This window comes from Mytilus californianus, unplaced genomic scaffold (genome assembly GCF_021869535.1).
Source record: "Mytilus californianus isolate M0D057914Y unplaced genomic scaffold, xbMytCali1.0.p SCAF_2, whole genome shotgun sequence".
Classification (NCBI taxonomy): Eukaryota; Metazoa; Mollusca; class Bivalvia; order Mytilida; family Mytilidae; genus Mytilus; species Mytilus californianus.
Window position 1 is genome coordinate 27,775,438 of NW_026262668.1, and position 24,467 is coordinate 27,799,904.

Sequence of the window (24,467 nt, forward strand, 5' to 3'; positions counted from 1 at the left end):
TCCTGTTTAGACGAACCGGGTATTGGGTCTATAAAAGTAAAAGCCTGGGTTCTTTGAACATTATTGTTCAAGCACTTGGATTAAACTTCATCGGCAAGTGTCCATTGCATCATCAACTCGTATTTGATTTACAGGCTTTGCGGGAAAAGTGAACAAGCTTTGTTTGATTTTTATGCCATTTTCTAGATTTTGTCATAGATGAACGATTTCAACTTTCTATGACAAAATGATAATTTTATTTCTCTTTCTGTTATCAACTTGTTATTCCGTAGCAGTAACACCGTCTGTTTAAGCTTTTGTCGTTTACAAATTTTAATTAATACGATCTTTCCGAGAATATTATCCTGGTACTGATTTTAATTATAGAGGCGTGCTCTTCACTTAAAAAAATCAAAGGTGTCTACCTGGAGCTAGTACCCGTCAATAAATCAGTCAAAGGTTCTACAGTAAAGTAATGAGGATAAACGACAAAAATAGACAAGTACATACAGTCGCAATCACAAACTGCTCAATTGTAACAGTGTCACAATGTCTCAGCATGAAAGGTCTCTTTTGTTTATATCTATTTGGCTCTACTCTTAGAGTAGGGATCAGTCCATGTCTCATGTAAATTTAAATTAAAACCTTTACTATATAATTTCATTTTACTATGCATAGGCATAGATTTTTTATAATATTCTAAAACAACATTGAAATTTTAAAAGACAGCTGGATACCAACATCATGTCTTCATGAAAGTGGTGTTGTCTATACAATATGGCAATCTCTATTCATTCCGAGCTTGGACAAATAGTGAACTAATCTAAACGAGACAACCAAAGATCTGTCATCAAAACTAAAAACAAAGCTGTACTCATAAACAACCACTGGCAAGATTCTTGACTTGTGGAAGACACATTGATATGTAATATATGTTAATGACCTAGTTTTTTATCATTTTTTTTTTTTCTATATCAATTGATAAACACATTATATGTTAAAGACCCTATTGTGATACGGTTCAGAAAAAGCACTTCATTGTATAATGTAGAGTTAGATACAAATGAACTAAACTGGAACACCGTATCGAAAAGAAAATTATTCCTCGATTCCGCATCAAAGGATGTTGGCTGAATCATAACATAAAAGAACATATCAAAGTAACACTTAACATTAAAAAAAGACAAAGTAGTGAATTTCGAAACAAATTAAAACAATAATGTCATGGAAAGAACTAATAACATGAAACTAGTTGTGTTTATGCTTGTTCTCGTTGCTACACTAGATGGAGTTGTGTTCGAACATGTAGATTTCACTGCGTCAATGTAAATGTTGACATCATTTGGAACTGTACATGTCACGTGTTTTAGTTTGTCATCTACAATGAAATTCATGGTGATGGTCTCTGAAGATGTCCCATTAATGTGCAAATGTAAGGTATCTGGTAAAACCTCTATTTTGGTTATTCTTTGTGGCGACACTGGAACCCATTTAGATTGTTCACCTAATATATATACTATTTTACCAGATCTACAAAAAACAATAAGTATTGTAGATTGCAAACAATCAGTTCCATTATACCAGCAGTTAAAATGTTAAAGTAAATCTGTTGTTTCAATCATAACAACTACTTATTTCATTGATTGAAGTTGGATAATTATACTCACTGTAATATTATGGGTGTTGAGAAGTAATGCAGACAAAATTCTGCGACAGTGCATCCAGATAGTTGTAATGTATTGTTAGCATCGAAGTTCGACCATTTCAGTGGACTTTGGTAAGATACTACTCGTGCATTCTGTAATAATAAGGAACAGCAAGTTGAGAAAGTAGTCAGTCGAATGAACTTTAGAATGGATACGTGGACAATCAGTAACAATATTTACATTTTTCGTAATTGTTTTCATGGGTTTTATAAAACTCAGCAATATATAGCAAGACTTCTGGTCCATTCCGTTTTACTGTATACAATGTGTTTGTAATTGTTTTTGTACAGCATTTTTTGGGGGCATTTTTACAGTTATAAGTCTGAGAGCATATTTCTATGAAAAACGTATTCGGTTACCGGCGAGTGTCCATTCTTTAGAAGACATTAGTTACAATTACCTCATTTAATTATATGAAGAAAACGCTGTAACAAGGAGAAAGTCAATCTTAGAGGGCAACGTTCCTTGCTACAGGTCACTGCGCCTGTGTTATCATATTCAGCTCTTTGTATAATCCCTTATTATGACTTTGGGAAGTCAATATATTGGAATCAACCATGATCGGAATTATCACTGACCTCACTGACCTCAAAATGTTTGACCGTGCTAATCAAGTGTTCCTCCGGTTTGGTTGTATAAGAAAATCTATTTTTTTATCATGAAAACCCGAACAAACACAATCAAATTAATCGTTTATCAGATTTCCTGTATGCAGATATATGTATTCATATACCTGTCCTAATTCAAGAACCTCGTCAGTAGTTGTCGATTGTCATATCGTAATGTTTATCGTTGTTATAAGAATTGGACAATGATGGTAGATCCTTGTTGAATTTTTATACAACGTTTATTGACTCGGTACGATTAAGAGCGGGACATATTGTAAATACATCTGTCTATTGTTTAATACTGTATGTTAACCTCTTTTAGTTTTTTGTGGTTAAGATGCTGTCTCGTAAATGTAAACCCACATCTCCCGCTATTCAAATTTTAGTGCATGAGCTGCTCGACACGATACGACGCTTATTATAATATCTTTTCATCGAATGTGACTTCACGATGGTTTCCACATGTCGAGCAGGATCTGTTTACCCTTCTTTCAGAGAACATGATATTTCATTTGTCATTTCGTAGTTTTTGTTTTCTGCCATAGTATTGTCAGTTTGTTTTCGACTTGTGAGTTTGGATGTTCCTTTGGTATCTTCCGCCTCTCTTTTATTGAGTAAGTTATCTCCGCTTACTTACCAAAAACTTCCTTTTATGACTCACAGCTAATTTTTACAAATTGATAGGCATCAGACATTATATTAGTACAACAAAGTTAACAACAGTACCAGTTTTCGCGAATTGAGGTGAATGTATATTGAAATATATTTTATTTCGTTGTTTTGCCAAAGTCTGCATACAAGCTTATCAAAAATGTATTTCTTCGTTGAACACGAATCCACGGTAAATAATTGTATAACCTTAGCTGTATTTCGCAAAATCTTTCGGAAATTTTGGGCCTCTATGCTCTTCAATTTCGTACTTTTTTTGGCCTTTAAATTATTTTATACGAACATCACTGATGACTCTTTTGTAGACGAAATGAGCGTCTGACGTACAAAATGGTAAGCTTGATTACTTTGATGAATTTTTTAGTCGCAAAACGTTTTATCAGAAGACTATTTGTATTAATAGAACAAGCATAAAAGAGCAAATAATTCTATTATATGATGTGTATAAGCTTAGACAGCCTATTGCAATCCGTACTGCCGAAGCGTAGATCATGTGAAGTTTGCATTTCAAACCTTTCCAATATACTAGTCAATAAATGTAACGACACACCAGTTTGAACTCAAATATATTATAATAAAATCCATTTTGTATAATAAGGAAAAAAATAATTATCATATGAAAAACATTCATTTACAAAATTTATGCATGATTAAAAAAATCTTACCTTGTTTGAAAGTAAGAAGATACCGTGTTATTGTTATTTTGCGGAAAATGAGGACAAAAATCGGCACGTAATTTCGAAGATTAAATATAAGGATTCAAACATATGCAAAGACTTTTTCTTGTTTTTTAAGATCTAATATTGGTTATCGAAATTTTGGTTTAAAAAAAATGATTTCTGAAATCAATAAAAATTGCGAATAACAAATATTGCTTTAAGATCGATGGCTTTAATAAGACAACAACACATCTGTGATTGTGATATCACCTAGGCAATTATTTAGATTGGTACTGTGTATTCAGTTTCATTATATATGAACCAAAGCATTGCCGTGTACCGTTTCTTTTAGTGATAAGTATATAACATAATTGAAGTATGTTGTCTTAAATTATATATCTTCTATCTGTGGATAACAAGAGGAAAGCATATGTTGGCATTGAATCAATTGTGAAAGGAAAACGACATATGTTTGCTATCTGCTGTGTTTGTTTTTCGATTATTGTTATAGCATACATTAGATCGTGTTTTCTGTCAATTTCAAAAACGAAACATGTAGATATGAAGTATACATGAGTTTCTCTGTAGTAATCACTTTTTCAAATTAATATCGGAAATTAATGGTGAACAATTTGTAACATGCTTGTTGTGAAATGTTAATATTCGGATGTCAAATCTGGACAAGAATTTATTCATTTTTTCAAAGCAATTGAGTTTGGTCGTTTTATCATAATTCCTATAGCTATTTATTGAACTTTAAATTCTATGTTTTTAGCTTCTATAAATTTAAAGAGATGTTTGGTATACTTTAATGAGACATCTATCTCATAACAAAATAAAACCAGAATAGGCATATTTATCTAAGTCATTTTTTTCAATGCGACATCAAATCGAACAGAGAATATACTATGCTAACGTCGTGTGATTAGTTGTATAAAACATGATACATTTCAATACGCTGCCATTGTTTGGCAATGTTATTTTTCCGATATTATTGTATTTCAGTTCAAAAATAGAAGCATGTTAACATTTCGTTGTGTTGAAATAATGTATATGACGTTTATATCGTATAAAGCAAAATACGGTTAAACTTTTTACCCTTATTAATAAGAAAAGCTTTGTTAGTATCGTGGTACATTAAGCTTGATTAAATCTGTATTTATCATCTAAAACAGGCAACTAGGCGTAATTAAAAAAAAATCACAAAAGAATATCTAAGACTAACAACCTGAAAAGACAATCCCGTATCAGAAGGATGTATGTTGTATGATCCAGTCAGGTCAGCCACCAGTATTATTCCAAATGTTGTGTTTGGTAGTCCATTGATTGCAGAAAATGTAGACCACACCTCGCCTTGTGGACCATCAGTCATACGTAAAGCTGCCTAAAAAAGCGACGACACACAAATATAGAAACAAATAGTTAGAGTTTTTCACCAACGTTATTTTATAAAAGGGGAATCGATACAGTTTTTCATTTTTTTATCATTTTTATAGTGTTGTTTTACGATATGCTGCAAATCGAAATAAGATCGTTGAAAAGTCATATTTTAAATCATAGTTTACTCTGTTTGAATTCGAGAAAAATGAGGTTCAAAATTGGGAATTTGGGTAATTTCGATGAAATTTTCTGACAACTTTAAGATTTTCAAAAAAAGATACTTCATGTCAAGGCTCAGATAAAGGTGCATCAGCAAAAAGTTGAATTACATGTCAACAGCATTGTTTCGTTAAAAATTGGGTTGACTGTTGGTATTAATAAGTTAAAATTGCTTAACTTTATCTAGCAGTTTGGCAAAAGTTCTTGTTTTGTCATTTCTCTAATATTTTTCGTGTAATTTTGAAATGAAAACATAAAAGTGTGCGCTACCGTACCTAATATAAAAAATAGTCTCAACATTATTTCTGTATAAAAGAGGCGAAAGATACCAAAGGGACATTCAAACACATAAGTCGAAAATAAACTCACAGCGCCATGTAAAGCTTTTTACCCAATTGTCGCCTTAGATATTGCGGGAAACTATCTAGCGTTCTAAAATGTTTAAGGACGTCTCGCGCTTAATACATTATTGTCCCTAGCATTAGTCAACTCGTAAGACTTTTTGAGTATTTGCTAAAATGCAATCATTTCTGCTATGAAATCAATCTCTTTTTATATACATTTGGAAGCATTTTGCAATCCCATGTGTATTGTCTATAAAATGCTTATTTGATTTTTGATTTATTGACTCCATTTTAACTTCAACTTTAATTTAAAAAGTGTCAGCATCAGTATGAAATAAGGATATGTGATATTCTTATCAATTATACATTTATTTCTTTCTTTAAAAAAGATCAAATAAATGAAATGTAAAACAACTATAGGACACAGTACGTCCTTCGCCAATGAACAAACCTAACCTCTATAGTAAGATATAAATGACCAGTGATGTCAAATACTTCAAAATAGAAATTTAACATTATGATTTAGATACCAAAAATCATCTAACACCAACCGCTGGACTGGTGTGTCCATAATCAAATATTCCAAATTCCCGGTGAAAAAACATGAATCTCAAAGATGCGTGTAAGTGTGAACAGTAACATATTAACCTTTCCTGACGTTACATCTATATATCATGCTCCTACTTACGAATATATCTGAATACGACTTATCGTCAAATTATTTCTTGCGACAATAACACGTTGGGGAAGGGGGGCAATAGATAAGCATCAACTGCTTAACACTCCGGAATACCTGAGTTAACCCCAGCTTTTCAGGATCCGTGATAATCCATCTTTGATTTTCTGTGAAGGGTTTTATTGACCGTTGCCTGTCTTATTGACATTTTTTTCTGTTTGTCCATTGTCTTGTCTGTTTTCTTCGACGGAAAATTTTGTATTGCCCTTGCCCAATTGATATCTTCTCCTTGTTTTATACAATAATAATTTTGTATTGCCCGATTGATATCTTCTTGTTTTTATGCACATATAATTTTGTGTTGCCTGATTGATATCTTCTACTTGTTTTTATACACTAATAATTGTATTGCCCAATTGATGTCTTCTTCTTGATTGTATACACTAATCAGTATTTAAAGACAATACGGTTTATCTTCTTATAGCCAATGGTAAACTATCAGTTTGAAACCTAGTAATACTGTTTTGATAATATGTAGACTTTTTTATAATTCTAGTACTCTTGAATTTTATAAATTTAAAGTTTCAAATTTTGCTGCACCAAATGCGCATATCGACAATTTTTGTTTTCTCAGTGATGATCAATTGCCAAAATATTATAATTAATTAGAAAACATGTATATCCATATCTAAATATAGTTGGAAAATGGTTTATCTTGGTTAAATAATAACACTACAAATATTTGTGCAAATATAGTTGAAGTTCGAAATAAAATTGGCTTTCAAATATGCGGATTTGTGAATTCCTGATTAAAGTAAATCCAGAAAAGCGCTTCGGACAGATTAAATTTATAAAGTTTGTTTTCATTTCTTCAAACAACTGCTAGCCAACCAACGGATATGCTAGTAAGCACTGTTTTTTTTTTAAACTAGGACTGTCTAGTTAACCTGCTTCTTGGGCTGATTAAGGAGATACACCTGGAATATGGGACGTAAATTTGCAAGATCAGTTGTATGGTTGTATCAACAATCTTCATGAATATATTTCATAGCTTACATTTTACAGTAAACCTTTAGATATTATGGGCGCAGCCATTTTATGACGATAATATGGTATTCAGAATAAAATTCGTGATAGGTCGGTGTGTGTAGTGGAATTTGTTTATTACAAGACTCTTCATGTATTATGCCATATATTTTCCTTAGCCCTAAAGGACATGAGAATTTTTTCATATATTCATGTATTTTTAACCGCAGAATTGATAGGCATGGGAGAAAAGTACAAATTGCGTTAAGAAAAGCCACGGTTTCTATATTTGTGTAACTAAAAGTACTGTCCTAATAATTTTTCTTCAATTCTAGCAAGTTTTTGTTCTAAAAATTAACTTTCTAAAGTCTGCTACGATTGTCGGCTATGGGGGAATCAATTGTTTTTTTGCAATCTTTAAGTAACACAGATTGTTTTACTTCGGTTTCACACGAGTACAAAAAAGAATGGGTGACAATGACTACTACAAACGCAATACTGATCTAAGATGTATACCCCTCTACCTAGGTGTACCCAAAAGTAAACATTATATTGAAACTGACTGCAATAGTAGTAAATAATAAAAATAGTTCAACGTAAGAAATACCTTGATTATCTGTTTGTCAATAGCAGTGGCAGGTTTTGATGGTTTTAAAATCAAGCCGTCATCATTGCAACACCTTAAATTGACACTTACAATTAACTGTTTGTAATAGTGGTTTTTCATTTAACAATAGTGGATCAATTTAGTGATTTTATTAATCGTTGTTTTTCTGGCATTCATGTATTCATCAAACAGATATGGTTTCATATTGCCAACACTAATTAGAAATGAATAACAAGACGTAGTACAGCATATGTTGTATTAAAATAGCAATTATAGTTGTGCATACACTACAGTAGCAGGGGCAGAAATTACATATTAAAAAAAAAATAGAAATGTGAAATATCATATCTTAACACTAAATTTGAAGTAAAAAATTCAGACTGAATCATTGTCATTAAAGTATGGTTTCATTACGCATTTAAAGAGTTCGTTTCAAAGTGATATTATTTCAAGGTTAAAATCAATGTAGGATTGTAGTGTCTAGCGTTGAATGAAAGTGATAACATTTGAGCTTAGTTGATTGTTTAGCAGTTGAACAATACTGATTATTGTTGATTGTTATTTTAATAAATTGTAGAATAAGATGAATTTAAAAATGATAATCATTACAACCTGACAAAAATTAAAACAAAAACGTTTTACTTAGTAAAAATCAGTTTCAAATTTCTGTGGTTTCATTTCATTCCGTTTTTTTTTTCCTTTTATTTATTTTATTTTTTTTTTGTAGATATTCCTTTATATAAACAGTTTGGTGTTTTGCTGTCGTAATTGTACACATGATCTTTCAGTTTTTGTACGTATATTATATTACTTTTGGGTCCTCAATACTCTTAAACTTCGTTTTATATTTGGTTTCTTTATTTCATTTTATTCGAGCGTTACTGATGAGTCTTTTGTAGACGAAACGTGCGTCTGGCGTACAAAATTACAAGACTGACGGTTTTGAGTTTGCTCCTACCTCCCCTTGTATTTACTTCGTCAATCCATCAAGGTCTTTACACAACTACTCTCAACCCCCCCCCCCCCCCCCACATGAATACAAGTGCATATTAATACTTACCTCATTAGAACCGTTTTGTTCACCATATTTATTTTATCACCTGGTCCAACTGGCCCTGTACTCAACGTAGATACCACAGACTGAAGAGATGGAGATGGTTCGGTTTTACCTACAAATTATAATATTTAGATTTCAGTTTTATTATCCTCCATTTACTCTCTGAAAATTAATTAGTAAATTTTACGAGAGATGTAGGATCATGTAGTATGATTGCAGTGGAAACTATGATCCATTACAGGCAAGGTAGTACCCAAATAATACAGGTCAAAGTACGGCCTTTAACAATGAGCAAAATCTGTTCCGTATTGTATGCTATAAACGGCTCCGTGATAACAAAATAGTATGTGTACATTTGCATATGACTTTACAAACTGCTGTGATGTCAAAAATTGTTGATTTTTATTTAGATAACGTCTACTTTGAATCTACCAATATATCACTTAATTATAGAACAACTTATTTTTTCAACAGAAGGAGAAGATAGCAAGAGAGCAATCAACCACAATAAATGTAGAAAAAATTTTACAACACCATGGCGAAGAAAAAACAGAAAAACAACATTACACAGAACACTACATAAAATAACTGTAATTGATTCACATTAGCACAATATTACCCCAGTGGTGAACTCATTTTCTCTAGAAAAGTCAAAAGTATTTGCTCCACTTGTTGTCTCACAAATATAAAAGTCAGATGCTTAGTAATAACTGAAGTAAACGCATTATACATTAGTATAATTGGTGCATAGAATTGGAAAGTTTTAGATAGGAAATCTTAAATCCATTCTTTTGTCTTAAGGATCAGTTTTTAACTTTAACCTTGTTATCTCGGAGTTTTCTCTATCAACAATGAAGTTTAAAACATACTGATTTAGCAAATTATAAAGAAGAAAAAAAACATTGTTTACTGTTTGGATCCATTTTCAACTATTTTTTAACTTCACAATTTATTCGGCGATAAACATGTTAAATGACGTTTCTATAACGGAAACAAACTGTTCAGCGACTTTTATGTTTTATTAAGGATTTTGTGTGTACTACTACTCTCATACGCGCCAAAAAACAACAGTTAAATACAGTTTGTGATATTTTACTCAAACGTTTAAAGCTATTCTAACCCTTTTTTATTATTTAAATCTCAATAGATTTAATAATACAAAATGTCTTTGTCTTTTTTTAAACTTAAAGGTTTGAGCGTTACTAATGAGGTTTAACCTAAAACAGTGTTTCATATACATATTGCCTTGTTATTTTTCTTTAGATAATTGAATGGTGTCAAAAGTTTGCATGTCCATGAATAGCTAAAAAACACTTTAGATCTACCTTTATATCTCGGATTGACACTTTCGTTTTTAGTAGTCCAAAATGTGTCTTTATATGGTCTGACATTTAATGCATATGCAAATATTGATGATATACCAATCTTCCACTGCAAAGGGTCCAGTAAATAATCCTCACTGACTCTAACCTTCAAAGAAAACATTCTTAAAACTAACTTCAGTCAAAACTCATCTGAATTGTGTTCGTTAACCTATTAAAGTTAGGTTTTACGCAAATACGGAAGCGTTGTACACGTATCAATACGGTATACTGCTGCTAACTTTAGTTAGATTAATATGTTTTATTTAACAATAAAAACTCGGTATTGTTTTGTACAATTAAGTATTTGAATTACCCAGTGTTGTGTTTGTGAACATGTTGTTCGAGGGTATGCATGCTCATTTTCCCAGTTTCAAGAGAAAACAACTCTTGATACATTCAGTTTTGAAAAAAGAAGATTTTCCGAATGAAAGACATATTTGCGATAGGTCTACTTTCTTTGACATATCTTCATCGATTCTTGCTGACATTCTCCGTTGATAAGTTCAGAAAATTTAAAGAAATTCAGGCAAAGTTGACCATAAATCAATTTGGCTTTACAGTAAAAAAAAGCTCATATAGTTTCTACGTTATAGTTACCAAATTAAAAAGTGTTGGGTATGTGTAGATACACCATAGGAGGGACTAAATTTCACGAGAAAGCTTTGCTTTCGAGTGAAATTTAGTCCATCCTGTGGTGTATCTACACATACCCAATCAAATTTTTAATTTGGTAAATGACATGTGTCAAAGTTCATTAGACGTCACAATTAACTGATATCACGTGATGAAAAGTGCCTTTCCCGCTGAATTATCAGTTTGCGCGTTTCAGTCGTCTGAAATGGCTGCAAAAATGGAGACCTGTGACATTGACTTTTTGAATGTAATTCCTGAATGGGACAACAGTATAGACGATCTAACATTATCACAAACATGCAAAGATGCTGAAATGAAAATACTGCTTTCGAAAAGCTGGAGGATTTAACTCTTTCTCAGGCTTTGGACCAATATGGAGTGGATTTTGAAATGAATGACTTGCCAGATTTTGAACTTACGCAGGTTCCCCTTACGGCGGATAATATTATTGAAGAATTGGAAAAGGCTGTTACTGTGAATTGTAACGAGGATTCAAGCTATTCTTTTGTGGAAGATATTGATATTGATAAATCAGTTAAGTCAACTGAAAGCAGAAATACACGGAAAAATACTACTTGGAGTGTCGCCACATTTAACGACTGGAGAGTTGCGCGAATGAAAAGTAATTATTGTGCCATTCCAGAACTTTTACAGTTTACCGCCAATGATGTAAATCAGTGGCTTAGCAAGTTTGTAATAGAGACCAGAAGAAAAGATGGTAAGCCGTATCCCCCAAAGACATTATATCTTTTATGCGTTGGCATACTGAGATTTCACCGAGAGAATGGTGTGCATATGAACTCTTTGGACGAAAAAGCCTGTGTATTTTATGATTTCAGACGTTCTTTAAGCGCACGCATGACCGAACTCACAAAACAGGGTATAGGCACCACTACTAAACAGGCAGAGGCGATAAGCGAGGAAACAGAAAGCACTCTCTGGGAAAGGGTTTGCTTGGGAGTACCAGTTCTAAAGCTATAATGAATACCATGTTTTTCTATAACAGTAAACTTTTTGGACTCAGAGGTGTAGATGAGCATCGGAATCTGTCCGTGGACCAGTTCGAACTGGGAAAGGATCAGACGGGAAGCTATATATTATTCAAGGGCAGAGCCAACAAAACGTACAAAGGTCAGTTTAATTTTTTTAGTATTTTCTTTTCTTGTGACAGTGAACTTGTGTATTTTAATTCGTTCTTTTGTGTAATTTGGGTCACAATACTTGTCAGACTGACGATTTTCAGAAAATCCGGGTGTCTTCGTTGAGGTTCGCGCTACAACAGGTGCTTCATTTATGCAAATTCATTGTAAAAACGGGTATATTATATCTTGCGTAGCGTGTATGCTTATTACATTTTACCCAATCCAGGCGATATAAAACTGTTTCATATTTCATTAACTAGTTTTGTTCAGTGTATGATTTAAATGTCACTCTATGTCAATACTTCATTTTTTCAGGTGGACTCAATCAGCGGAACTTAAGCGCCAAAAACTTAAAACATTATCTACAAAATCCAGTACTTTTTAAGATATATGAACAATATTTGAATATTGTACGTGATTTAAATGGAACAGCCTTTTACAGGAGACCGCTAGATAAAGGAAGTATTAAGTTTGGTGAACAGTCAGTAGGGGTCAACAAATTGTCTAATATCATGAAAACCATGTGTGCAGAAGCCGGAATAGATAAGTATTTCACTAACCACTCTTGTAAAAGGACATGTGCCACGACATTTTACCAGGCAGGAGTCCCAGAACAAGAAATCATGAACAGAACAGGCCATAGGTCAGTGGAGAGTGTTAGAAAATATAAAAGGGCTTCCAATGAGATGTTAAAGGATATCTCAAATATCCTTGAACCGAGCGAAAGCATTTGCAAGAAAATTAAACATGAAGACAGCACAGAAATTCAGAATCGCACAGAAAATCGTGAACCATCAAAAAGTGCTGCAGGAGGCGTAGGAAGTTTGTTCACTGGATGTGTGTTCAATTTTAATAGTGGAAGTTAAATATATTTGTGATTATTTCAGTATTTCATAATTTGTGGATTATGTGGTGTCTATATTCAAAGGAATATATGCATTTTGGAATTCCATCCTTTTTTGTAGTGAAATGTTTGCATAATGGAATTTTATGCATTTTTTTTTGTAGTGAAATTACCAGTGTGCATTCTCGACGATCAGAGGATTTATATATGTGGCTTCTAGTTTCACATTTTTTTTTTAAATAATACAGTTATTAAAATTCATTGTTGTATTTATTTTAAGAAAAAGAAAGGATATGGGGTATTTGCCAATGAGACAACTACCCAACACTATAGTTTTAGCAAAAATTTAGAGTTGAAAAATATTACAGGAAAGAAAATGTTACATTGTAGGTTCTGGCTAAAAGTGTGAGGTATCTAACATACGCCACATGATCATTTTCAATCTTCTGGTAAACCAATCAGAGGGTTGATATGGAACTGTGGTGTATGTGTAGATACCCTCACACTTTTTCAATGGAAAATTAAACAAACTATGGTACATGTTTTTATACATCCCTGGCTTTCAAATGTTTTGATTTGAGCGTTCTTGATGAAGGTTATTTCAGAAAATTTATAAGGTGTTATTTTCATTTGCTACAATAAAAAATAAAAGTAACATTTTGAAAAATTGGATGACGTGATATGTTTTATCATTTCCATTGATAAAACTGAACTTTTGTTCAAAGTATACTTCCAAAAGGACTATCTGTTTACATTCTTTACTCAGCTGAACTTCAATTAAAAGCAACTTTAGGTTTTTACGTGAATTTCACGCATATACATGTCCATAGAGATATTCATAATATATTAACATGATTGAGTCTTTTTACTGTCTTTTCAAATTTTTGGCTCTTGCTTTTGTACTGGGAAACTGTTAAAAAAATATATGAATACAAATAACAATAAACACGAGACATTTAGTCAGATGCGCATGCCGCAAGACCTTCGAAATGTACATCCGTTCAGAACCAAATTCTGTGACTATGTATGTCTAACTTTTATTTGATAAGTTACCGTATATAATGAAAAATAAAATACTTGTGCTGATAAAGTTCAAAGACTTATAAAATCATTTCGCACTTTAACTGGATACCTGCGTAACTTGTGGAATAGTTAGAGATTGTAGCGCATGTCTAGGTAATGCCATGCAGTACTGAAGAGACAATCCATAGGTTTTTGCTGCGTTTCCCATCTGTCTTAACCACGTTTCTCCAAGATTGAGGTCAGTCTGCAGGGAACCAGTAAACAATGTTTGAATGTTCAGCCAGTCCTAAAAATTTAATAACGATTAGACGATGATTTTTAGACGTGTTTCAAGAAAAGAATTGACAGTTTTATTATCATTAGTCGTTAAAATGTTTTTTGGTACATGTACCTTAAAAATAAATTACAGTGCACCAGTAAGCAATGTTTGGATGTCCATCCAGTACTAAATATACAAAACAGGATGATGATTTCATGCATGTTTTATGCAATGAATTGACCTTTGACATTGTTTGTATCTATCAATAGTCGTTGAAATGTTTGGTGATACAACTCAACCAACAACAAAAACTGACTGAAAATCTTTTTAAGCAGTCTCCCTTTGATTTTTCTCTTTAAATATGCAAGTAAAGGTTTTGTGTCATGAATCGATAAACCATACCCTTTCTTTTTAAATAAAAAAGCCAAGGCTGCAATAACATAAAGTAAAACTTCATACTTTTAAAACCGATCTTCATTGCGTTTTCATGATCAAAAACAAATACTAGTAACAAAAACTCAAAACTAATAGAATGATATAAAAATATGTATAAAACCTGTTCGTAAAGTACAAGTCCCCACTGAGTTCCATTTGATAATAGATCATTCCAGAATGCCTGAAGATAGAATGATAATGGAAAATATGCAGTTGAATTGATAGTGTTATTAATATTAACATGATTTACTTATTAGTTGTAATTAGATTTGAACTAGCGTTCAATCACTGAGAGTACTCTTAGTATATGTAAGAGAATGATAATCCCTTTCTTCATGATTAAGTACGAGCGTAAGCGAGTACTTATCATGAAGTAAGGGATTATCATGCTCTTACAAACTTAGAATATTGTAAAGTGCTCAAGGCTCAAATGATATATTCAAGAATTAGTTTCAATTGTTAGTGCAATGTTTATAATTGATGCATGACTTCCTTTTTGGGCATGTCATTTATGGATTAGTTTTACTGATGTAAGGACTTTCATATCATTTGGGAAATATTTGTTTTTTAAAAAAGCGTTATAGATATTAGGTGACACAACAGTAGAAAGAAAAGGTAGGAATTGGATATGTTTCTTGATTGTGAGTATGAATGTAAATCATGTAATATTTTAGTGAGGAATTATCCTTTTTTTTATTTACAGTTTAAATCAATAAATATGTTTGAGTTACAACTAAATTTAATTTCACAGCCAATATTTTGGGCCGGCTTTTTACATCAAATAATATTTCATTATTTCAAGGAAATGTTCAAAAATGTTCAAAAATAATGCCTTTAAAAGTTTTTAATATGTTCAAAATTAAATTCCGGCTTTTTTTCATCGGAATACTGGAAATAAATATTCTTCCCAACCACTGATTAAGTAATCAAAGTTTTGGAAAGCTAAAGATTTAGGTTATTTTTTTATCTGAAATTTTTTTTTTTTTTTTTTGCTTTGCTTTGGTATTGTTTAATTTTTTTTAGTAATTTGAAGTTATTAATATTTTCATAATGACATTCACGGTACAAATTTTACTGCACCAGTAAACTTCAACTTATTTTGAGATTTTTGTTTGTTTCACAATTGAACTTTTAGTCAGTTTCAATCACTGTGTGATAAATTCTTCCAATCTGATAAATGTGCTTCGGGACAGTTGTAACTCATTTATAGAAACTCTTTGTTTTGAACTGTAAATAGACCCAAATAATAGAATAATCCCTTACTAAGAACATGATTTACATTCATTCTTCACAATTAAGAGGCATCCATATTCTAATTTCGCTTTATGACTACTGTTTTTATGTAAGTGGTGTGTGTGCCTCATACCAACCTTTTGAGTTAAGCCAATTGCAACTGATTTTTACAATATGTTCTTATGTTGTGCTGTTACAGCACTATACACCAATAACCCAGGTAAGGGGAAGAGTTGAGCGCTCACAAACATGTTTAATCCCGCCACATTCTTTATGTGCCTGTCCCAAGTCAGGAGACTGTAGTACAGTGGTTGTCGTTGCTTTTTGTTCGTCAGATTTGTTTTCTGTAGATTGTTTTGTAATATATTAGGCCGTTAGTTTTTCTCGTTTGAATTGTCTCATATTTCTTATGTCCGGGCCTTTTAAAGCCGACCGTACGGTATGGGTATTTCTCATTGTTGAAGGCCGTATGGTGGCCTATAATTGCTTACTACCACTTCATTTTAACTGGATGTTGGATAGTTGTCTGATTGGTAATCAGACCACATCTCCTCATATTCATATTAAGTGCGTGAAATATTTTTATAGTGTTTTTTGAGGGAAAATGTCGCCCTCTTTTCTTTTTTGTGGGTATTTTCTCAGAAATCATCTCTCTTCGCGCTTATTTGCTTGAGCGTTTTTACATTGGTGATGTACATATCTTACATTGTTGGGATAATTTATAGACGCTATTTATGATATTTTGTTTTTGTAAGCACTGTATAACCCTACGATTTCTGATGAATTTCCAGCAGTTTTTTTTTTGCAGATGAGATGTTGCTGTATATATGGCAAAACCTGCAACAAAGTTTTCCTTCCTAAAGTATTCGTTTCTGTATTGAGAAATTTGAAACGTGCGGTTTTTACCATATAATTTAATTTTGGATGTAACACGTCTTCTGATTGGCTAAAAGATTTTTGTCTATCAGCTCATAAACATAAAAGTATCATGTGACCGTGACGTCATCAAAGTTTTTTCATGATTTACTCCTTGAAAATGGAATTTAGAATTAAATAATAAGGATTAACTGTAATATTTTTTCTGTCTATTCGAAATAACCTCAAAAATGTGGCACACACTTTTAAATAACCCGCTACGCGGATTATTCAGTGTGCACTGCATTTTTTATGTTATTTCATCATAGACAGAAAAAATGTAAGTCATTCCTTAAATATACATCAAGCTCTATTCAGTGTACACCACATTTTTTTATGTTATTTCATCATAGACAGAAAAAAATATTACAGTCATTACTTAATTATACATCAAGCTCTATTCAGTGTGCACCACATTTTTTTATGTTATTTCATCAAAGACGGAAAAAAATATTACAGTCATTCCTTAAATATACATCAAGCTCTAATCCACATCCGATCAATGTTGATAAAGATACTGTTGTTTTATAATAAAAAAAAATACCCATTTACCAAGATATCGAGAGAATTCATAAAAGGCACATACCATTCAAAATTAAAACGCGTAAATTGTCGACATAAGACGTAAGATATATCTCAACATGTGTCTTGTACCTAGGTAAATGGTCCAGTTTTACTTGCACAGTTTTTAAATCATACTGATATAAATCTTTGTCGATTTCTTTCAAATATGTTCTCTCTTTTGATGATATTTGCCACTGGACGTTAAGCAACCAACAATCAATCAATCTCTTTTGATGCATGTATTATCATCGAGTCATCGAGTTGTTAGACTTCTTTACTTACCTGATCGTTGGGTAGTGACAGTATGTATTCCTTGACAAATGTATAACGACCTCCATTTTGCTTAGCATACACTGTCTCGCTTGACCTGTGTGGATAAGACTGATTTGCTATAAAAATACTAAATAGTAAAAGTAAAAAAAGAGATTTCATCAACGTCAATTTTAGCTTTCAGAATAAAAACAATCACTATGAATAACATATCTTCAGACATGTTTAAACGTCTGTAGATGTCAGCAATTAACGTATTTTCAATTGTCCTGTATATTTGGTTATAAGGTCTTCAAACATTTCTATTAATTGAAAAAAAAACGGTTCATTCTGAGATCAGCAGACACATTTTTAAATTTTATTTGCACACTTTTACAGTTCAAATAAATATACAAAAGATAAAAAAAAAACGGTGTGATTGCCAATAAAACCACTATCCATTTGAAGACCAGTGGACAAAAATGTAACAAATTACAGGTCAGCGTACAGTCTTCAACAATGGGCTAATTCCATACCATATAGTAGAGCGTAACCTATGTATTACTAGTAAATTATTAAGTCAGGGATTTCGTTACCACAAATTACTTAAATCTTTACTAAATTCTTCCATAGATACAAAAATTTGGTCTGCAAGTTTGGCTGTACCTGTAGAAAACATATTTCAAACGATATAGCACATCCTAAATTTTACGGTGATGTTGTAAAAGGAGTCCGGAAATTTAGATACGATCCTGGTATCAATCCTTTAAATAAACTTATTCTAAAAGGTTACCTATTCAACACTGTAATTAAATCTTTGAATATTGTTTTTATTGCTATTAATATTGACTTTGTTATCAGTAAATTAAAACAAAACTAAGTATTTCACATATGTACTTTCACGATACTACAATCTGTCGATACCTATAGTTTGGCATTGCATAATGTCAGGTTTTTCTCTGACTGTTAATGACGTCTGCACACTAAATCCATTGGATGTTGGATGTGCACTGATTGATATGTTAGTCTTAGATACATATTTTTTTTTTTTATATGTTATTGGCTTTGAACTAGCAGCGATTACTCTCAGATCTGTACTTGGTGTTTTTTTTTTGTTTTTTTTTCTTTTTGTGGGGATGTATAAGTACCCGTCCACGTCCACTCTGTGTTTTTGTTAGAAGTATTTCTATTTGTATCTATCTAACGAATGAAGCCTTTTACAACTGATTTTAATAGTTTGTTCTTATGTTGTACTGGTACACCACTGTCCCAGGTTACGGGGAGGTTTGAGCCCTCACAAACATGTTTAACCCCTCCACATTCTTTATGTGCCTGTCCCAAGTCAAGAGCCTGTAGTTCAGTGGTTGTCGTTGGTTCATGTCTGTCATATTTGTTTTTCGTAAATTGTTTTGTCATAAATTAAGCAGTTTGTTTTCTCAGTTGAATTGTTTCATATTTTTCATGTCGGGGCCTTTTATAGCCTACCATACGGTTTGGGGTTTTCTCATTGTTGAAGGCCGTACGGTTACCTATAATTGCTTACATCCACTTCATTTGAACTTTGGTGAATAGTTGTCTCATTGGCAATCATACCACATCTCCTTATTTTTATATTTAAAATGTTCCAGGATGGAAAATTGTTAGAAAATTCAAACGAAAAAAACCAACGGCCTAATTTATATTACAACAATAAACGAAAAAACAAGTTTAGCAGTCAGTTACCACCGAAAAACATTGTAATATAGACTTCTAGCTTGAGACCAGCATAGATACAGAATATGGAGGGGGTGTCAATTATGCTTGTGGGAGTTAAGGTTATTAATAAATATTACGAAAGTATAACGAAATTGTATCAATTTATGTTTAAGGATTTCTGGTCATATATCTCAACTGCACGATGTTTATGACGTAACAGTGAAACAACAAACGACGTATCTGCATTAAATTAATCAGAATATTATACTATTCATGTATATCATTAAAAGTAATATAATTTAGAAACAATTTGGCTGCTTGTACCAAAATATTAGGCTTTTTTTGTGTCAAGTCAATGTAAATTTGATTAAATAAATCTTAAAAATTTGTGTTTAAAAAGAACACGCCTTCATGCATTGACGGATTGTATGGTGCCCACACTAGAGTCAGGCAGTCCTTTTTACTCACACGGTCAAAATCAGAAAATTGTTCAAATTTTTAAACAATTTATTATTTAAAAGAATATATATATATATAATATACCTTAACATTTTTTTAACAATATTGCGTACTTCTTTTACTCATTTTTTTTAATAACTAATTTAGACTGAGTGAAGATGGACAGATTTTTGAAAATGGCCAAATTCTGAAATGGTTAATCGGGGGTTATTTGTCCTACACTTTTCTAAGTCGTTTTTTTTTTAATACCATTCACCTGAGTGCCAAACAGTTCTAAATCAATATAGTCAGTACTGAAGTTTTATCGAAGATACCATGCTTATAGTTCTGTACGTCAGACGCGCGTTTCGTCTACATAAAAGTCATCAGAGGCACTCGAATTAAAACAATGGGAAGCAAAATCAATTACGAAGTTAAAGAGCTATAAAAAAAAAAAAAAACGTTCCGAAAAGTTATGCCAATTACGGCTTTCTGGAGGTAGAAAAACCTTAGAGTTTCGAATGATTCAACATTTTATAAACAGCAAGTTTGTTGAAAATGAACTTTTTGTGTTACATATCATTGATATTGATGCCAACACTAACACTGATATATCATGTCAACAATTAAAACAGCTAAAAAGTAATTTTTTTTGAATTTATAAATATACTTTCAGTTTTATGATCAGCTTTTTAAGTATAGTTACCAATATCTGTTGTGGGCGGCGATAGGCCAGTTTGTAGCAAGAGTCAGATTTCTGAAAAAAATAACAATGTAAAGCTACAAAAAAGAAAGCAGTAAAAACGTTAATCACATAATCACAACTACAAGAGTTCAGCGAACATAACCTTAGCTGAAAACAAAATCAAGAATATTGAAACAACCAATAAACTTGGGTACATTCTAAGTTCAAAATATCCAGAAAACATTTGTGCACTACTGAAATCAAAATGTTGGTGGTTAAATACTTGAATGACTGAATTTGTATACTTATTCGGAATAACCAAACTCCTGATAATACAAAAAGGTTGGCATTGGTCAGGAGTAAATAATTCATCAAAATAAAATTAAGTTTTAAAATTTATAGTGTTTTGCTGCCGACGTTGTACCGTAGTTACGTTTGTGTAAATGTGCCTGTAAAACGTTTATATGCTGGTCTACTTTATTCTCATTTATTTTTTAAAATATTTTTATTTAGTAAGCTCTTTTGGAAATTAAGGGTGAAATGAGAAAACAAATTCAGTGAGGGTAGTGAGTGCGATTCCACAAGAGGTTCAAACAATGACTTTTAATTAGTGTTATATGGCTTTCGGCCTAGCATTCAATTTGGCATAAGAACAATCAATTTTTTTGGTCGGTAAACATGGAATTTGTATTTAACGCAAAAGTACCACCTGATTAAAATGATTTTTCTGTAAAAACAATGAAAAACTAGAAAGTTTAAATAAAGACAATATTCTAATATACTTAGAAATTGAACTTATCTGATAAAAAGATTTGATATACTTAAAATATATACCTAGAAAGATAACTCCTGTTTATTTTGTCTGCTACAAATAACTATAACTTTTCTTCTGCAATACGGCATTAATACAGCACCAGTGTTACGAACGTTAATATCGTTTATAAATATGTACAAAAGGTCATACCAGAAGAGCTTACCTCAAACCGTTAGGAAAAACTTCAGGTCGGGCGATCCATTCTTTTAATGCCTCAAAATTCTTACTTTTGTAATACCACCAAGAATCAAGCTGAAGATACCTAAATTAGTATTGATAAAAACAATAAATGCATATGTGGCACTGATCAAAGGTTGATATTTATGTTGCATCATTACTGCGGATCCCACGCGGAATTTGTTTTTTACAATGTATGTGTTCAGCAGGCCTTGAGTTTAAAGATTATCTAATCATATGCATAAATATTCAACGATTTTCTACTATAAGAGGGTCTGGATGGGGTCCTTCATTTCTGTATTCTTTATTTGTAGGTCAAACTCTATTCTTTATACTTTTTGCCCATTCTCTATTTTTTTTATTTTTTGGGTCCATTTTTCTCTATTTTTTTTTTAAGCCCATTATTTTCTATTTTGTAAACCCCCATCCAGACCCTCTTGTAAGACTTCCGTTTTTTGTTGTTATTTTCATTTTTTGGGGCCCCTATGTGTCTAATGATAATATGCAATGTACATACATTAGTGATAATCAAAATTAAGTAATGCAGTATCATGAATTATGAACCTAGTGGTAGCGTGCTCAAGGATCACAGAATGGGTCAAAATTCAAATTGACAGCTGCATCTTCCTCGCTAACTTTGCATCACCTGATAATAAATATTGAAACTAATGATTTATTTATTTTTTTGTTATTTTTAGTATCGATTATCTATTTAAGTGCCAATCTGCCTAAGAATCAGAGAGTGATGAAAACATGACAAACAAAACAAAAACCCGCACAAGTTTACATTAATTGAAGTTCAAAATGTATACTGGTGCATGAATATAACATTCGTTTCCTTGTCTTGTTCTGGTATTTCAAGATATAATTTGGTTAAAATGCACTAGAAATTTACAATTAAGGGGAACTTACACTGGGATTTGCTAACATTCTAACCAAATGTATCCTTGAATTTCTCGAATTACCAGACACAGAGAAACGAAAGACCTCACATTTCTAAATCGGGATGAGGGTAACTTCAAAATAGGATGATTAGGTCGACAGTTTTGTTTCGGTCATGTATTCTCAATTGTCTGATTCTCTCAAAGACTGGCACTTAAAGACAAATAAACAGTGCACTTCGCATACCATCTATCACACTTAAATGTATAGATCACTTTAACCATACCAAGGTACTTTTGTATGTGTACACTTTTAGGACTGTAAATATGAAGTATTGAAACATACCTATATAATGTGATATATATGAAGTACTTTAAAATTATTACTATTTCAGTACCATAAATTTAAAGTACTGGATTAATACTTAAAGTTTTCAGTACCAGTTTGTACTTTTATCACGTAGTACAGTTTTTGTACAAACCCTTGTGGTACCAGTTCAGTACTTTTGAATATTATTGATTGTATTGGGCTTTCGGTAAAATTTCTTTTTAGAAAAAAGTACTTAAGAATTATTATATTTATTGTACCTCTATAGTAGTGCACAACGGAGGTGCACATTGTTGTCAGAATTGTACAATGTAGTACAACTCTAGTGAAAATATTTTAAAATCAGTAATAAATTATGCAGCTACATTTTCAGTACTTTGAAATCATAGTACTAAAATTGTACATATGCAAAAGAAGCTATGTACGTAAATGTCAATGCCAATGAAATCAAACTCACATGTAATGAAAATGATGGGAAAATCTACATCCAAAGATTAATGATGGTATGACATTGTTTTAAAGTCTATCGTGTTATTGTATGATACGTATTTCATGGTCAATTTTATTAGAGGAAACACAAAAGCTGGATATAGGTCATTTGTTTCTACCGAATACGTAAGAGACACAACAGTTTTTTTTTCTTTTTGAAATATGTTAGCTTTGGGTTTGAAGGCAATTCATTTACTTACCTATAAGGAATATTTTGCTCCACGGAATACTGTTTAACATCCAACAAAGTCTGTTCGTATGTCTTGTTTTTCTCTGGATTGTAGTAATAAAAGGCACCTGGAATTTTATAAAACGTTTTGGTTTAAAGTTTAAGTTATACCTATTTTGTTAAAACTATTACTTCTTCAAGAAATTTAAATTAATTTCGGTTGTAAACTCGAATCAAAAATGCTTGCAGTTAATGGAAGTTGAGCTGTGACATAAAATAAAAATATACATGTACCGTTATCTGTCCAGTATCCCAAGTAATGAATTGTGTTGTCTTTTTCAATTGCTGAGTTTCTTTGTACATCCGTTGAGTAGTATTTTCTCAAAATGGCACCGTAAGTTTGAAATGCCTACAAAACGGTGATCTAATGATCGTAAATTGAAATTATACTTAACGATAGATATATATTTTACTAGATAATTTATTATATCCTACGAATATGTTACTGTTAATTAAAATTTTATATATGCTGTAACGCTTTGCAAAAAGTTGTAATTTATTCTACCATAAGATATAATACTTTGTCCATTTGTTTCAATACAGTTTCTATAATTGTATACTGCTTTCATTTTTATTTTTTTAAATTGCGTGCCTAGCCCTTTTCTAGATTTACCTTGACCAGGACGCTCAACCCTATACATTTGAAAGACTGGGGATGTGTAAATACGCTGCAATGTTATGAGTTATATGACAAAAAAGGACCTAAGCAGAATAAGCCATATTCATCTTAAGTCGCTTATGAAAGTTGAAACCTTAGTTTCGTAATAATTTCTTGACTTATGAACGGGGAATTTTAAATAAGCATATGTTATGAAACATGTCAATACCGAGACACTTACTACTGAGCTAAAGATACCCTATGGTACTAACAGTACACCAGCAGCGGTATCGACCAGATCCTAGTAAATCAAATAAACGCTTTATAAGTTTCGTGCGTCCGGAGCGCATTTCTGAATTAACCTTTATCAGGGACGCCCATACCCAAACATTTGGAAGCAAGGGATGCGTTTATTCGGTGCAGTGTTGAGAGCTGAAAAACTTGAACAAAAAGGGCGTAATCAGAATAACTTATTCATCTAAAGTCAGCTTTGACTGAGGTAGTTTGAACCTCAGTTTCTTAATAATTTCTTTATATATGAA

General features: G+C 32.0%; 1 protein-coding gene across 1 annotated transcript in view; it reads right to left on the bottom strand.

Annotated features, from left to right (window-relative positions):
* Positions 1 to 1,088: 1,088 nt before the first annotated feature.
* Positions 1,089 to 24,467, bottom strand: part of LOC127728932 (uncharacterized) — a 34,379-nt gene continuing 11,000 nt past the window's right edge. Inside the window, exons 5-17 of the mRNA XM_052236510.1 lie at positions 23,562 to 23,676; positions 23,299 to 23,395; positions 21,387 to 21,485; positions 20,431 to 20,481; positions 17,625 to 17,709; positions 14,752 to 14,811; positions 14,046 to 14,222; positions 10,256 to 10,400; positions 8,934 to 9,042; positions 7,874 to 7,946; positions 4,850 to 5,005; positions 1,647 to 1,777; positions 1,089 to 1,509 (exon numbers count right to left, since the gene is read on the bottom strand). Coding sequence (XP_052092470.1) covers positions 1,188 to 1,509; positions 1,647 to 1,777; positions 4,850 to 5,005; positions 7,874 to 7,946; positions 8,934 to 9,042; positions 10,256 to 10,400; positions 14,046 to 14,222; positions 14,752 to 14,811; positions 17,625 to 17,709; positions 20,431 to 20,481; positions 21,387 to 21,485; positions 23,299 to 23,395; positions 23,562 to 23,676 — 1,620 coding nt within the window. The 3' untranslated portion in view covers positions 1,089 to 1,187. The remainder of the gene's footprint in view (positions 1,510 to 1,646; positions 1,778 to 4,849; positions 5,006 to 7,873; positions 7,947 to 8,933; positions 9,043 to 10,255; positions 10,401 to 14,045; positions 14,223 to 14,751; positions 14,812 to 17,624; positions 17,710 to 20,430; positions 20,482 to 21,386; positions 21,486 to 23,298; positions 23,396 to 23,561; positions 23,677 to 24,467) is intronic.